The 17,400-nt window shown below is 45.9% G+C and overlaps 1 protein-coding gene across 1 annotated transcript; it reads right to left on the reverse strand.

Annotated features, from left to right (window-relative positions):
• Nucleotides 1–1,000: 1,000 nt before the first annotated feature.
• On the reverse strand, nt 1,001–14,425 carry METTL2A (methyltransferase 2A, tRNA N3-cytidine). Its single transcript, XM_076356758.1, has 9 exons — nt 14,320–14,425; nt 12,423–12,514; nt 8,049–8,410; nt 6,627–6,676; nt 6,089–6,149; nt 4,779–4,918; nt 3,892–3,998; nt 3,614–3,679; nt 1,001–2,245 (listed from the first exon to the last, which is right to left on the reverse strand). Exons 1-9 carry the CDS (start codon nt 14,406–14,408, stop codon nt 2,094–2,096), a joined length of 1,119 nt encoding a protein of 372 aa, XP_076212873.1. The 5' UTR covers nt 14,409–14,425; the 3' UTR covers nt 1,001–2,093.
• Nucleotides 14,426–17,400: the final 2,975 nt, after the last annotated feature.

The following is a 17,400-nucleotide window of genomic DNA, read 5'->3' on the forward strand; positions in this document are numbered from 1 at the left end:
TAGTGAAGATGTATCGAGGGCAGGTCAGTAGCAAGGTATGATTTTTGAACTGCCTTTACAAAAAAGGACAGGAGATGGAGAAGCAGAAAAGGGCACACAGTAGCTGTGAAGCAAAACGATCTCCCGTTCGTTTTTCTGCTTTCCAAAACCAGCCGCTTCAAGCCTTATCTCCTCCCATGTCATTTGCAGACGCTGGAAAGTTTCTTAGCCCTTTAGGAAATATAGTACAACAAATTGAACAAGAATCCTCTTCCCAGTTATTTGATTCTCTTTCAACATTATTTAAAAGAGCTAGATATATAAAAAAAAGCAATAGTACATTTCCATTCCCGCCCCAGCATCGCAGCCTGCCTTTGTGGTGTGAATGGATTTGCTGGGTAACCTTTCCACAGGAAGGACTGAAATGTCCTGACCCAGAAGCCTTTGTGTAGCAGACATACTAATACCTGCAGGGTGACACAGCGACATGGAAGTTATGAACTGATCATGCTGCCACATGCCCAGGAAAGAGCATTGCTACAGCCCCTTCCAACACTTTTCAAATCAGGGTGGTCCTGGTTTGACTCTCCAGGACTCCTGCAGACTCTCCAAAGATAGCAATGACATTTCCTCATCTTTTTACCCTTTCCCCCCCATTTCAAGACAGCAGTTATTTCATAACCTACGTGTCTCTATAGTTGACAGTTATTCTTAGGCAACTGTAAGCTACAAATACAAGTGTCTAGCTAACAAAATATACATGCTTTGTGTAGCATGAACTGCTCTTCAGCCAGCGGTGCACACACAATAGACCTTGTTGCTTCATGAACTAAAACAAGGCAGGAGGTATCAGCCAAGGCTTTCCCTTCTTGAGAGACGAGAGCAGGCACCAGTGAGACTCATGATAACAGAAGAGGAAAAAAACCTGTGGTTACCTAACGGTGGCCCAAATCCTTCAGATCAGGCGCACAGAAGCATGTGAGTTTCTGTGGAAGCCTGATTTATATTAATCAAACCAGCATTGAAAAGCATTACCACAAAATTTATTCTAGTACCTGTTGTACCACACCCTAAAAACAACAAAAGAAAACAAGCTGAGATAAAAGGTATTTGCTGTCAAAGGTGGGGAAACACCTTCAGAAAGCCACAATGTTGGCTTCCTCTAAGAAATTAAACAAGAGTGGTAGACATTCTTCAGATTTCTTTTCAAAGACAGGTGTCTTGTCTACTTGGGTTTAGCACACCACCATGACAGGGCAGTGCAGTTCGTGACCTGGGGGCTGCAGCCAGCAAGAACAGTTTCTCACTGTTCAAGCAGAAAAAGCAGGTAATTCTGTGTAAACCCTGGTCCTGTGAACTGCTTGTGATACTCTGCACTCCGGAGGTGCCCCAAAACTGGCATCAGCCCCAAATCCTTGAAAGCCTGAACCTTGTCTGACATAAATTTATAGCACCTGAGCTATAGTGTGCTGGCTCCCTAGATGAACATCCTTGTGGACAGTGAGGGCAAGGCAGCATAAACTGCTTTCTCCACAGGTTATTTGCACACCATGAGGCATCCATGGGGAAACTGGCACGGAGAAACTACCATGTGCTCAGTTCCCACCCTCGATCCGTGTATTTTAACTTGTGGATTTGCACAAACCTGAATGACTAGAAGAGAGCTGCATGAGATAAGTTGGCTAAGTGATCCATATTAGGCATAGTGACCAGTTGCAAAGAAGAGCAGCTTTACCCTTTGTACGGTTTTTGTTCCCAAGACAAGAGCACATAACACAGAGGTAAGGTCGAAGCTCTCCTGTTTCATGTGGAAATCCAGAGTAAGAGTCACTACTCAACTTGCTCAGCTGCTGTAAGACAGCTTGGCCATTTCTTAAGTTGTTAAAACCATAAATAATTTTAAAAACTCAGACCAGTAGCAAGACATCTAAAATACTGCTTGGTCTCCTCTTAGAGCATTCGTCCTTAGCAGAACTCACTTGAAGTGATGCTAGGCACTGTAAAAGGCACTGAGGTCCTGTGTGCGCTGGACTCTGTAAAACCACATCTCACCAGGAGGACACACTGCCCATGGCCACGAAGAGGCTCCAACCTAAAAAGCATGCCCTGTTTCCTCACAGTTGAGGGGCAGCAGGCTTGCGGTATTTGCACTGGATCCATACTCGATACATTGTCATTTGTTTCCCACGGTTCACTTGCAATCGCCGATCAACCAGATTCTGGATTTTCTCCAGCCCAGCTGTTGTGAAGAGATCATCTAATTCATCTGGAAGCAGAGAGAAGGAGATTGAGGATGCCATAGCTTTCATGTAACTGATACCTGCTCACACTGAGGGCTAAACCATGTTGAAAGATGGGCCAGAGGAAACTCAGGGTCTCACTCTGGCAGGGAAACATAAAGACCAGACAGGACTTAACTACTGTACTATGGGGGCATTAAGATCACAGTTTCTCTAGTTACCCTTGAGTTTACCTTCTGCCAAGGAAGGAAAGAACTATTTGGAGGACAACTAGAATTACAGACTCGACAAAGAGAAAATAGCAGCAGTTTCAGACATGGGTATCGCCTCTAGGAACCAATTAAGGGAGCATCTTCTGGCGAGTAGGGACAGATCCATTCCTTCCCCCTCCCCCCCTCTCTCCAGAGGAATTTCAGAGTCTGCAAGAATGAAGAATGGGATCAGAGCTATGCTTTTAAATGGTGGCAATAAGATCTGTGCTGTATAGGCTGGAGGGGAACCGGATTCATTAAAATTAAGTTTGGGAAAAAAAATGCTTAAAAAAACCACACCCTGCTGGGGCCCAATCAAAGCTCTAAGAGCCCTCGAGGCTGCAACACTTACACTGGCAGGTATCCTGACCAAGCAAGTAAGTATCACAGTGCCCCAGCACACCGGCCGTAGGCAAAGCCAGACCGAGTCCTGCTGAGCAGCAGAGAGCTTGTTCAACTGCAGCCTGGGAGCACGTGATTCGTACGGAGTTTCTGTAGAAAAGGGCTAACAGGTCCCAGCTTGTGCTCTTTTATCAGATGCTTGCCATTGTGAAGTGTTTGCCAAACACGCATTAAACATTAATTTTGTTGTGACAAACAAGACTTGTGCAGTGGGGAAGGGAATAGTTCGTTGCAGTTGTGCCGCCGCTCTAAAACTGACCGTGCAGAGGGGCCCGTGGTGGAAGTGACTGGAGGTGCAATTGGTGATAAGCAGGGAGAATACAACCCCTGCTGAACACCAAGCAGCAGCAGAACTGGAGGGGCTGCCTCAGCGCTATGCTGAACCACGCCCTTCTTTTGTCCTCGTAGGAGAACAGTAAAGTTAAGAGAAGTTCCTTCAAGAAGTGTCCACCTTACTCCATCCTCTGCAGGCAACAAGATTCAAGGAGAGCTCCTCCAATCCCACCCCTCCCAGTGTACCAAACACACTAGTCTTTCGCTAAAAGGATTTTCCACTAAGGAATTCACCATGCCATATTCGCATCAGCGAGTGACAAGCCCGGGTACCCGTGCAATTGGGAGACACTTAACATTTCACACTGCTCCAGGAAAGACAGGCTGGAAAGAGCTAGTGGCAAAACTTGAGGGCACAGGGACAAAAAGAGGTGAGGAGCGTCAGAGGGATGTTTTCTAGCCTCCTACCTTGTGTGAAGAAGTAGACTCTGGTGCCATCACCTCTCACATAGAAGTTATCAGACAGACATTGGCCTAAGGGCAAGAGGGATTTAAACAGTTACCAGCTATCATTTAAAAATCAACAACTGCCATCCAACTGCACGTAAAGACAAGAGGCACTTCTCCCAGCACATGCTGTGCTTAAGGGGAATTAATGAGCTGCCTCCTAAACAGGGTAGACAGTACTCCACAGAAGCATCATCTATTAGTGATCTCGCAAGACTCCCCAGGGGAAAAGAAAATACCTTTCTTAAACCGAAGCTGGGCCAGATCGTAACGGCCATAATCTCGTAACAAAATCATTCCTCCTGGTTTCAGAAGGCGACTCAGTCTGTTAACGATGCATTGCATCCTGAGGAAAGAACAAAACAGAAGTATTCATCATTCTGCAAAACGATGCTCGTTTCCTTAGCCTACTTTCCAAAAAGAAGGTATAAAGTTTTATCTATGTTTCAATTTCATATAAAGAGCTACCACTTTTCTGAGCTCTCTCAGACTTAGGTGGGTTGATTTTATTTGGCTGCCTTATTTCTGACACTCCTCGATTCTGCTTTTTTTTCCTACAGTGATAACTTAGCCTGCCACAGCAGGGATTAACTGCTCTCTCTTAATAATTACAAAAGTATCTCCACTGGTTTCTGTAAAACAAGTAATAAGTGAACTTGAAAAATGCTGTGAAATAAAACCAAAGGGAACAAGAAAGAGAGACTAGTGTAGGTTGTAACACACTGTCACACTAAGATCACAGCACTTAACTGTTTTCTGAACCTGTCCCCTCCCTTCTTGCCACCTCCCATGTGAGAAATTCATGTAGCCTTTGAGCCTTAAAATTGAGCAGCATACTTTCCACAAATGGGAGCTGAGTACTCAGTGCAGCTGGGTTTCAGAACAGGTGAGCAACTGTGAGCACAGCAAGACGTCACCTATAGCCACTTCCAAATCACACCTATCCTGTACCAGAATTTGTTACAACAGAAAGTACCTGCAAATTTCATTTTCAGAGGCTTAACGGAAAACTGGACCAGACACAGAACAAGCTTTAATTTTGCTTGATATGAGACGACCTACTGTTAAGGAACTCCAGTTCTATATGCATTATCTTCTGCAACCAGAAGGAATTATTAAAACTTACTTCTCTGGGAGAATCGCTGAGAGGACGAAGATAAGAATAACAACGTCAAGACTCACATCTGGCATTGGGAAAGGACTTTGGTCATTGCACAGGTCATGGACAAACGCAAAGCAGCGAGAAGAATCGTATTCCGCATTGTTCTGTATTTAAGGGGAGAGAAATTAGAGCATTAGCAGCAGACCCTGATCTCACTATCATCTGGACATGGGAGCATTTTAACTTTCACATAATAAAGTGGTGTGTCCAGAGATCTGTTTCAACCTCACTGGACTAAGGCAGATGGGGTCAGATACGTTCCCGGGTCAGACAAGGAACAGGGGTGAAATGTGAAAAAGAAGTACACATGGGAGATTTACAAAGAGCTTTGGACTTGTTACATTCAGACAATCAGCACTGCCAAAACCCCAAAACTGGACTGAGGGATTATTGCAATTTCAAGGTCAGATTTTCCACTAATAGTGGTAAGAAGTGAGGGATTTACACTGTTAAGCTGGAAATCTTTACAAAAGTGAGAGTGTCAGGGACCCTCTCTGCATCACTGAAATCAATATTCAACTACAAGCAGACTACTCCCTAATACCCCAAACATCAAACCTGGCTGCCTAAAGTTATGCTCTTAAAAATCACATTTAGACTTCTAAAAGAAGTTGTGTATTTTTCTAAAGCTGCTGCTACAGATTGCAGTAGCCTCTATAAACAGTGCTTGTGTCAGCTTAAGAGGATGAAATGGCATGCTGCCTCTGCTGCTGTGCTCCCCATCTCAAGAAGCAACTGATTACATTTGATACTTCATATATTCTCAGTTCTGTTCTGACCTGACATTTGTTAGCAGTATCTGTCCTTTGACTAAATTCCAGCCTCCTGCTCCACAGACAACAGTATCCCTCCTCAGCTGTCTGTGCAGAAGCAATCAGACCACGTTCCCAGAACTGCAGTGACAGTAACGCACACTCAAACCAAAACCAGCTTCAGTTCCTGTTAAAAAATAGCCTGAATGTTTTCAAGGTTCAGCAGTTACTCAGCTAAAAGAGCACTGGATTTAGAAAAGTACTGCCAACCACAGGGGAAAGAAAATCTGGCTGACTTGTCTGCTGCCAATGTGACATTTTGAGAACTCCACCTTCCCTCATTTCTATAATCTTTGATGGCTCATTTTCCTGATTTACCAGTACAAGGGTCAGCATCAGGGCTAGCTAAAAAAAGAAAGCTGCCAACATAGCTAGACAGCCGGTGGCAACTGTGATATATTTGTGTTAATGTGCAATTGGCACCATGTACTTCCTACCTTCATAAGTCACCACTGAGTTTACCTGGACAAGATCCACAGCTGTTGTAGAAAAATCACAGCAATAAACAAAAAGGCCTGGGTCACTGAAATAAATAAAAGAAACTATCATCATTTATATAAAGGTGCTCCACAGGAATTAAGAAGTGTCTCAGATGCACAGAGCACAGAATTGGGAGCCAGAAATCCTGGGCTTTAGTCTATCTCTGTCAATAATGCCTTGTGCAAAATCTGGTGAATCACATTGCTCCTTTATGCCTCAGTTATTCTCTCATGGAACTGACTGCTTACTTTTCCTTCCGGAAAAGGAGAGACACTAAGGCCTGTATGAAAATGCTTTCAGAATGCGACATGTAAACTCGCATCATGTTTCGTTGGTTGCATTCCAAGACCAAAGATTTCCAAGCTCAAAACAATCGTTTGAAGTTGCAGATGGCAAAGGTACCATTTGCATCTGGCCTTTCTCTGAGATTGTCTAAACTAAGAACACATGCAACACTTTTCCAACTGTTTTTCAGAGGCTGGTATATCATGCAGGTAAAAACCTACTGAGAACTACTTACTTGTTGGTTTGTAAAATTGGAAAGACTGTATTTCCAGCGCCACAGCCAACCTGCACAAACAAAGCAGATGTGCACACAGTGAAAATAATTTCTTCGGCATGTCCCATGCAGCTAATTTCAAATCATCTCTCTACAGCCACAGAACAAAGAGCAACTCATGAGTAACAACTGAGCATAGCAGTGACCATTTGCAAATCTCACTGCAAGATCTGAACATGTTCAGCTCTGAGGAGCAGGCTTACATGTAAGCATTTGTGGGAAACCACTAAGCCAGATCTTGTAGAAATCTTACTAACAAGCTATATATTGTTACTCTCTTGAAAACTGTTATTGCTGGAATCCCAAGCATAACAACCAGTATGAGTCACTGAAGCATTGGCAAAGGCCATGGATTAATTGATTTCACTTCCATAGAAAATCAGAGCAATGGAGAAAGAAGTTTGCCTTACTATAATTACATCCTGCTGTTTCACAGTTTCCTTCACTAGATGGCTCTTCCTTAAGTTACAGCTAGGCCTACAATGATTCTGCCTTATTATTCCTTCTACTTGTTCCCATTTGAAAAGAAGATGGCTCACACAACTGGGTTTGGGGAATTCGCCTCTGAATGTTTAAGGGATCAGTAAAATTGAAATAGACTGAGCAGAAAACACCATGATGGCTTGCAGATATTACTGAAAGTACTCAGGTGAGACAGGAAAGCCACAATGACCCAAGAACATCAAAGTCTGAGGAAGTCTCAAAGCCTCAGATTAAATAAAAAAAAAAATCGAAAGGATAGTTCATATTGACTTTCCCTGAAAGGGCGGAACTTCATAGAACATGAAGCATTCAACAAAAACAGTGATATCTACAGTGAACAAAATAGAGGTGGCAGAGCAAAAGGTCATTACCAGCTGTCAGGAGACTAATGTTTAGAAGTCCTACAGACTGTTCTGGGACAAACCCTGTACCAATCTGAGATTCCCCGGTATTACACGGGCCATAAGGAACAAATCAAACAGCATCTTTACATTCTTGGTTTCATTGTTTTGTTTCACACCTCCCAAGGCAAACAAGAGTCAGCACAAACATGCAAAACATAAAGGACAAGGGAAAGCTTTACATAGACAAGTAAAAGAATCAGCTTCTTCAAAAGATGACTTTTAAATGCTTGTTTCAACATCTGATAGTAATAGTTTGTCTTTTAAACTCGGAAACTTCTTATGGTCCTTGTGCTCTGCCAATTCACAGTCTGAACCAAAGGAATCCCAACAGATCTAATTCAGTCCTAAGCTACCCTCTGTTTTCTACATTTTACTGACTTAAGGCAATCATCCCATTCACTTGCTCTTTGCCAATGATACATATTTTTATGTCCCAGTCACACTAACACTGATACAGGGGACTGTTTGGTGTGTGACTCTCTTTTACAACTATTACCTCTAATATACGGTACGATGCAGATGATCCTGGGTAATCTCCATCACTTTGATTCCGCTCACTATACTTCTGTGTAGCCAACTCCTCTGTGCAGATCTTAGGTGTGCTTTTTATCAGGTTTAACTGATTCTCTGCCCTGGTTTCCAATGAACAATGTCCATTTTCACAGCTTCCCGGCCCTTCATTGTTGGATTCTTCTTTGTTACTAAATTCATGCACAGAATCCCCATTTTGACTTGGGTTCCTGTTAGGTGCCAGCTCAGGAAATTCAGTGAACAGCCAGTGCCTGTCCTTGAAGAAGCCATTTTCGTGGATTTTATAAAAGTCATCCCAGTACCTCTTAGCATTCACCTCGTATTCCTCTGTGAACACAAACAAAAACGTCCCCAGCAGTCAAATCAGAAGGTCTCAGAGTTTAATCAGTTCAGACAGTGAGAGATCACTGCAGACATCTATTCAGCAATCTGCTTTAATAAGTAAGGTTATTGATTGAAAATCACCTTTATTTAAATCATGCCATCCCACATAAACACTCAGCCTGCCTCCTCACAGCCACTTTGTTAGGACTAAAAAAGGGAAAAGAGATAGAAGAGGAAACTGTCTGTCTCCTGGTAGGATTAAAAGGAAGCTGGCAACAGAAAAGGCTTCTTTGAAGGAGACTGGAGTGAAGAAATCCAGGTTTTACTTCCATCTCTAACACTAACTTGTTCAGTTCACTGGAACAATTCATTTGGAGCTTCATGATACCAAGTGTCAAGCACTTACAAATTCCAAGGAATTCTATGACAGTTGCCTGGAGCTGAAGAGCTCCTGTCCAACACGCTACCCCCTTTTTCAGATGGAGAAACAGAAAAATTAGTCAACTATACAGGCCTGGCAGAAAGCTCAATTAGCATTTGTGCAATACTCCAAGATTACAGGACAGCATGTTTTACACAAGTATTGCTGGAGTCCAGTCTACAGCACTTTGTTTTCCATAGTTCCGTGCATGTTAGAGCATCACACGTTTATGAAATTAAAACAAAAGAGCGGAATCAACAGAAGTGACCACTGTCATTAAAGTGGACACTGTGGAGAGCTAAGGCGGATAGACTAAAGATGATAATAATTAACTTTAGCAGCAAGCGTTATCATTTTCACACCAAGTGGATACATTCCAGTAGCAAGATGGGTATTACAGAAAGCTGGAAGAACTCTTAAAAAGCCATGATCTCATGAAATTCGAGTCACCCACAGCATTATTTCCACACACCTTCACAGATTTCAGATCAAGTACAGTTGTAGGGGAACTATTTTTTCCATGGGAAGTTATGAATCCAACTGGCTTCCTGAATTCTCATCAATGTGATGAGTTCTCTGTCCTGGGAAATAAGAACTAATTATAGCATCCTATGCTTGTAATCACCTAGAGGCATTAACATCCATGGCCAGAGATCCCAACTGCATTTCAGTAACATGCAACTCCTTAGCCATCTTTGCACAGCAACAAGTGCATTACTGAACGCAAATGATTCTCCCACAGTTAAAGATGATGACTGTATGTGAGAATGGATAACCTCTCTCCAACATCTACTAAAAGTAGGGTTAAGAGAAAAAGCAGGCATCTTGAAATTGGAGATTAGTATTATTATCTGAACTTGCAGTTTATTTATTAGTCTTTCTGAAAAGGATACAAGTGTTTAGAAGACATCTGAAGGGAGATAGTAAAATGAACCAAGAACACCTGGAAAAATATGCAGCCTCAGCCAAATATAGACAAAAATGGCTTTAACAAAGAACCAGAAGTCAGTTGTATGTATATTTTTAGTAGGATCTACCCCTGAAGCACAAAGAGCTATATATAAAAATAATCTCTTTACCTCAACTACAAGGATTTTCTCCTTTTAAGAAGCCTTGCCCTTAAACCCCAAGCTGAAAGAAGTTTTAATGTCTGGTATTAAACTAGAGCAGTAAGTTTGTGCCATGATCTCACCGTAGCTCAAAGTTAGCAGGGTCAAGCCAGTTTACTATTTGCATAGGAGACTTCAATGACTGCTAACGTCAGAGGAAGAAGTGTTATTGAGTCATACCCTGACGCACTCCTTCCTGAATTGTCACTTCTTCCATGTACTAGTAGGGATATGCAAGGCTGCTGGGGCTGGAAATGCTCTTCCACCTAACAAAAATACAAAGTCCTGATTCCTGCTGGTCCCTAACAATCTCATGACAGCCTGACTGTAATGGGATGCTTACCTGAGGTGCTGGAGTAAAATTCCAGCCCAGCCATTTTGGATTACCCACATTTTTGCCACAGTATAACGCTGAACAAGACATTGTGCTCTTCCTGTGTTAAATTATTGTGAAATTCAGTTGGATGCTATTGAACAGCTCCAACCCACATGTGTGTAAGCTTTATTTAAAGCTCATCTACCTCATAGCCTAGTGTTTTCAAAGCACTGGAATAAAGGATCAGTAACAATATAAATGCAAGAAATCAAGGGCCAGCTGACAAAGATCATGCAAGAAACAGATTTAAAACAAAAAAATGACCATATTAATTTTTCAGCCCAACTTTGTGCACAGCTCATGCCAGAAAAGTTCACATAATACTCGCTTCAAGATCCTTTTTGTGGTATTAGCTCATGGGGACATTGGCGTGCGAGCCAGATTCCTCCACAGATTTTCTTGATAAGGACTCCTGACTTTTCTGCTTGTCTTTGTAAGGACACCCCCAAAGCCAAGCCCATACTCACCCTTTCACATTGCAGAAGAAAGGCAAACAAAAGTAACTGTTCACAAAAGACAGGAAAAGAACCAGGGACCCCCTGAACTGCATGAGGGGCTAATTATGGAGCCTCAAAAGGAAACCAAGAAACTCTTCCACTTCTTTCTTTGCTCCCAGCCAGGAGAAGCATCTTCGACATACCCCACAGAACTTCTCTCCTTCTTCAGAACAAATTCTGACAGCCCCAAGAAGTCCACAGAATAATACAGCCATAATGACCAATAGCCTGCCTTTGTTCTCCTGCTTGGACATTACTGATTCTCAAAATACTAGACCCTTCAGGCACATTTGGCTGGGCTGCTTCCCTACGTTTCAGCCATCCCATTGTCTCCACACGCTTCCCACTGAATAGCAATGATCAAAATTTGACTGGCCTCCATTGTTCAGTCTGGGAAATACATCATGAAGACCTGACAAACTGCTTTAACAGTAAATTGCTCCACAATTTCATAGTTGTATATAGGTTCTCAAAGCATGACAGACAGCATCCTTTAATGTTAACCAGATTTTAAAATGAACTCAGCACAATGGGTATCACAATAGAAACTGCTGGATACTTCTGGGAATCCAAGAAATTAGGAGGGTTGCTCTTTGGTATAATTAAATTTGCTATTGTGAACACAACTGGAAGCTATATGGGAAGTGTCTCAATAGCTCCAATAGTGTTCAGCAGCGCCTTACAGATGACACACTCAATTTAATTTGAACAAAAGGAGCAGACCCATCCTAGAACTCAGCAGGATATAACAAGATCATCATCAAAAAAGTCTCTTATCATAGCAAGGAACAGGAAGCCATTTCACCATCATTTAAGGGACTGGATGATATCTAACAGGTGTGGAGGAAAGACGCATTATTAACCAACTCAGAACAGCTTCAACTATATTACTTGGCTATAGAGCTGCGCACCTTTAGCTTGATTCAGATTCAGGTAAGCTTTGCGTTTTGGATGTATAAATATCCTTTAAGCCAAGTCTGAGGAAACAAAACCTTTGAAATCCCTTTTCTGCCTCTCTGATGATGAACACTTCAATCAGGATAAAATCATTTTTCTTCGCTTCTGATTTAATCATTATCATGCTGTTTGTTAACCTGGTAGAGATGAATATGGACACTACTTTATTAGACCCTCTTAAGAGAAAAACCAAGCTTGCATTAGGGATAGCTCCACAGCATGCAAGCAAACAAAAGATCGCCTGTGAGAAGTTAAGCTTTAGAGAGCAAAAGCAAGCAGAGAAAATAAGACTAAATGAGGCTGTTGCTCTACACTGAAAGAAGTTTGTTGACAAGGAACACTAACAAGTATTTAAACATACACAACATGAACAGAGCAGCTCAACTCAGGATGATTCCTCCCAGCCAAGATCATTTCTGTTCCAGTAGGATGAGTCTCTGGAGAAGGCGGAAAAGTCACAAAGAGGTAAATTAAGAACAGAAAGATTCCTCCTCCTCCATTTTTCATTATCAACCACTAGGTAATGTATTTTGAATGATTCGGGAGATGGGGGGAAGGGAGGAATAAATGATGATGCATATGCAGCTCTGGCCAGACTGTTCCGCTCTTGTATGAACAAGTTAAGACTCAGCATTACAATAGTATCCAAAAGTACCTTGTTTATCTTGTGGCAATAGCTGTGAGCTGTTCTCTTGAACTTTACTCCTGGCACTGGCTTCCTGCTCTTCTGACCACTCCACATTATCCCTGTTGTAAAAAATAAGATTAACTACTCAGCTGAGAATGGTAGGGCAAAGACAGAGAGAAAAGAGAAAGGTCTAGACAGCTCTCCAAATTGGCAGCTGTGGAGCTCTTCCACGATCTCTAATTCCAGCTCAGCAGCAGTACAACAGCTATCAGCACGTATGGCTCCCGGTTCTGAATGAACCGCACTCAGCATTACAAAAGATGTAACTGGAAGGGATCCCAAGAGACACCAAATCTGTCCCCTAATCCTTTTCCCTATCTGATGCTCAGCCAAGTTTAGAGGAAATAAATCATAAACAATAAAACCACGAGGGCACTCAGCACAAACACGCCTCCTTGGAGAGGAGCTGCCATTCTCAGACGGTGAAACGCACTTGTTCCTACACAGGCGACGGACAGGTAGGCGCTTGCTTGTGTTCACTCAGGCAGGTCATCAACATGGGCCATTTGATTTAGCTGTCTTAAAAACCTACATTTTCTTTCTCAAGTTAAAACAAAAAAGGCAGTAGGGTTATTTGGAAGGTAAAGTGTTATATTAATATTAAATCCAATTGTGAGAAAAATATGCAGGAAGCTTTAAAGCATTAAGAACCTATTAATAACTGAAATGTGCATACACAGTTGTGTAGTCATTAAAGTGATTCACTTGACCTTTTTTCATTAAAACAAGTGAATGAAAAGCAGACTACAAGGATCAAGAAGCACTATTCTGGTCTCAGGAGGAATTAGTCTTTTGATATTAACTCACAAAACAAAGACTTGACAAACATCAAGTTTGTGAAAAACTAGATTACTGGGAGTTTCCGCAGGGAAATACTATTGAGGGTATGCTTTTGTAACATACCTTTGACATAGTATAGTCCCAAAATGAATGACAAGCTGATACATGCACATATTGTTTTATTACAAATTAAACATACCCAATTCTTAACAGGGTATAGCAGCCAGAGACCAAAAGTGGACATATTTACTTCAAAAAAATGCAGAATACCTTCAGTTCCCAGCAAATTCAAGAATCTGGGTGCTTAACATATCTTAAACCAACAGCTTTCTCCAACCAAAGACCTCCTGTTCCAAGCTCACACTGCTACGGCGTCGTGTGGCAGCAGACGGGTGAAGCGATCTTTGTTCAATTTATACATTAGTCGTACAGATGGAGAAGGGTTATAGATTTCTGAGAGCGGCTCATTTAACTTTATTAACTATAGCAACGAAGCAGTTGCTACAAAGCAAAGCAACACATTCTCCTGAAACATCGAAGGAGCCAGAGGAATCCCGTCTGCGCCAGGAGGAGCCGAGGAAGGCTCAGGACCCCCCGGGGATTAGCACCCCCAAGCACTGGCCGAGCGGGGCAGGGCCCTCCCGCGCCTCCAAGCCCTCACGGCACCGCCTCCCACGCTGGCAGCACCCCAGCCCGGGGGTGCCAGCCCCCCCCCACCCCAAGCTCCCCCCGGCCTGCTCCGCGCCCCGGTTGGCGCTTCAGTGTCTGCAGCCGGGCCCCCGTGAAGCGGAGCGGGGCAGCTCGGGGCTGACCCGCCCCTGCCGCCGAGAGCCCCGTTACACAGCGCCTCGCCACAGACTACCGGCAGGCCGGGGCGGCGAGGACAAGGGTTCCCCCACCCCCCCCGGCCACCCCACCCCACCCCACCCCAAGCCCCGCGGCCGGGCGCGGAAAGGCACCACAGGGCAGCAGCGCCCCGAAGCGCCTCGGCCGCCTCCCCGGTCCTCTCCGCCGTGGGCAGCAAAGGGCCGGGGATCCGGAGCGGGCACCGACGGGGCGAGGAGGAGGCGGCGGCCGCCCTCACCAGGCGTTGTGCTGGAAGAGGCGGGCGGGGTCGGTGAGGAAGCGCCTCCCGAAGGGCCGCCGCTCCGGCGCCTCGCTGGGCGCCGCCATGACGGGCCGAGCGCCACCGGAACCGGAAGCACGGCCCCGACATCCGACCCGAAAGAGGACTAGGCGGGGCCGCGGCGGTCACGTGAGAGGCGCCGTCGTCACGTGGGGGCGGCGGCGGGAAGCGCGCGGCGAGGGGGGAAGGGCGGCCGCTACCTCAGCGCCGCCTCAGAGGAACGGCGGTAACGGCGGCGGGCGGGGGCGCCCGTGGTGGGCGGGAAACGGCCGCCACGGCGATGAAAACGCTTCTCCTGGCTTTTATTTCGCATTTCATACACCGGGGTGGGAGCAAGCCCGGCCCGAGCCACCATCGTCCAGAATTCACCGGCCTCTGGTGGCGTCCAGGCACGGCCTTCGCCTGGTGTCCATCGCCGTTCCCTGCCTCGCGGGCCGCCGCCTGCGGCAGAGCCGGCGGTCCAGTCTGCGGAGGTCGGCGGCCGTCACCAGCTCCCGCCGGGCGTTCCACGACCGGGAGTAGGCGCAGAAGGTGCGGTGGAAGCGCTCGCTGCCCGTCTGCAGGCCGGTCTGGCCCCTGCCGATCTTCCGCCGCAGCTTCAGCAGGCTGCGGCGCTGGCGGAGGGCCAGGCTGTGCCCGTACCGCTTGGCTGCCTGCGCCTTCTGGGAGGAGGGAGGGAAGTTGAAAGAGGAGGCAGAGGACCGTGGGGGGGGGGGGGACATCACAGAGCTTTGCCCAGGTGGGAGCATGTGCCACGTGCATACATACAAGACAAAAAGCACCTCAGTGACGTTACGATGCGGTGCTGGCAGGTTATAACCAATTCGTGCTGACGATTAACAGTAATAAACAACTAAGCTATTATTATACCTCTGGTTTAATTTTTCCTTGCACTTATGACAAAATTGCTCTTTAATACCTGTGTCTAGTTAAAGCGTTCACCAGACAGTTAATGTATAGAATCATAGAATCATAGAATCATTGAGGTTGGAAAAGACCTCTAAGATCATCGAGTCCAACCGTCGACCCAACACCCCCATGCCCACTAAACCATGTCCCTAAGCGCCTCATCTACACGTCTTTTAAATACCTCCAGGGATGGGGACTCCACCACTTCCCTGGGCAGCCTCTTCCAATGTTTCACCACTCTTTCAGTAAAGAAATTTTTCCTTACATCCAATCTAAACCTCCCCTGCCGCAACTTGAGGCCGTTTCCTCTCGTCCTATCGCTTGTTACTTGGGAGAAGAGACCAACACCCACCTCGCTACAACCTCCTGTCAGGGAGTTGTAGAGAGCGATGAGGTCTCCCCTCAGCCTCCTTTTCTCCAGGCTGAACAACCCCAGTTCCCTCAGCCGCTCCTCATCAGACTTGTTCTCCAGACCCCTCACCAGCCTCGTTGCCCTTCTCTGGACACGCTCCAGCACCTCGACGTCCTTCTTGTAGTGAGGGGCCCAAAACTGAACACAGTATTCGAGGTGCGGCCTCACCGGGGCCGAGTACAGGGGCACGATCACTTCCCTACTCCTGCTGGCCACACTATTTCTGATCCAGGCCAGGATGCCATTGGCCTTCTTGGCCGCCTGGGCACACTGCCGGCTCATGTTCAGCCGGCTGTCGACCAGCACCCCCAGGTCCTTTTCCGCCAGGCAGCTTTCCAGCCACTCTTCCCCAAGCCTGTAGCGCTGCGTGGGGTTGTTGTGGCCGAAGTGCAGGACCTGGCACTTGGCCTTGTTGAACCTCATACAATTGGCCTCGGCCCATCGATCCAGCCTGTCCAGGTCCCTCTGCAGAGCCTTCCTACCCTCGAGCAGATCAACGCTCCCGCCCAACTTGGTGTCGTCTGCAAACGAGGTTACATGAGTGACCAGGCACACTTAGTTCTGCTCTAATTGCAGTCCTGTACAACAAAGGGTAACATCTTCCCTCTACATTTCACACTCACTTGCGCTTGTGTCTTGCCCGGGCTGTCTGTTGTCGGATGACGTGGTGCGTTCGGGCACTCAGCGTTGACGTCAGGGGAGCGTCTGCTTTCCGTGGTGAGCAGGAGGCTTCAGAGCAGCTGCCTGATTAAACAAAGGACGGGTTTTCAGGCTTGTCCCCGCACCTCCTTTGACACTGTTACACAGCTGAAGCATCGCTTGTCTCTCACCTCCCGCACCCGGTTTCTCTCACGGAAGAAGTGGCTCTCAAACGAAGCGGTTGGCTCATTCCTCTGCCTCGCCACCTTCCGCAAGCCTTTTTTTGGTTTTGCCAGTGTCGTCGCGTCTTGTTTAGAAACCAGCGGGAAGATGGGTACCATCTTGTAAGAGAAGAGTTTGGCCTCTGCTCTTGTAGCCAGAAGCGTCTGGACCAAATGCTGGATTCCTGCCCCTGTCCCTGAGACTGGCAAGCACAGTGATGGTCCTTCCCCACTGCTTTTCGCTGCCTCTGGGCCTGGGGGCAGAGCTAACCCTGAGCTGGCCCGCCATGGCCCATCGAGCTATTGCTGTCTTGTCTGAGTAGAGCGGCCTTTGTTTCTTTGGGTCCCAGATGCTGATTTCTTGCTCAGTACCAATTAGTCTGAGCATCAGATAAATTCGGATATCTCTGGATAAGCGAGGCTTTTGCTGGAGTAGAATGTGTCTTACTTACATATAGTCTGGGCGAAACACTTCTTGTCAGTAATGATGTCCAGAAAGTCAGAGAAATCCACCATCCTGTCTCCTGCAGGCAAGTGGCACCTCCGTTAGCAGGGCAGTTTTTTGCTGTAATTGAAATGCTGGGGCAAGCAGCTCAGAGCTGGCGCTGCAGAAAGACTTACTACTAAAATCTAAGGGTAAGAGGAATGCTGTTAAAGCTTTCACATGTAACTGGGCTGTGGAACTCGGTGCTTCAGCATGCATAAAGAGGTCCAAAGAGCGTGACATATTCATGAAGGATAGCTGCTGGTAAGTGCTAAACCCCAGCAGGCCAAGTACAGCCTCTGGCTCAGGAGACATTTTGGTACAGTATTGCCCCGGGCTGGGAAGGCACATGGAGGAGGATTGCTTTGCACACC

This window comes from Aptenodytes patagonicus, chromosome 20 (genome assembly GCF_965638725.1).
Source record: "Aptenodytes patagonicus chromosome 20, bAptPat1.pri.cur, whole genome shotgun sequence".
In the NCBI taxonomy this organism is placed as follows: domain Eukaryota; kingdom Metazoa; phylum Chordata; class Aves; order Sphenisciformes; family Spheniscidae; genus Aptenodytes; species Aptenodytes patagonicus.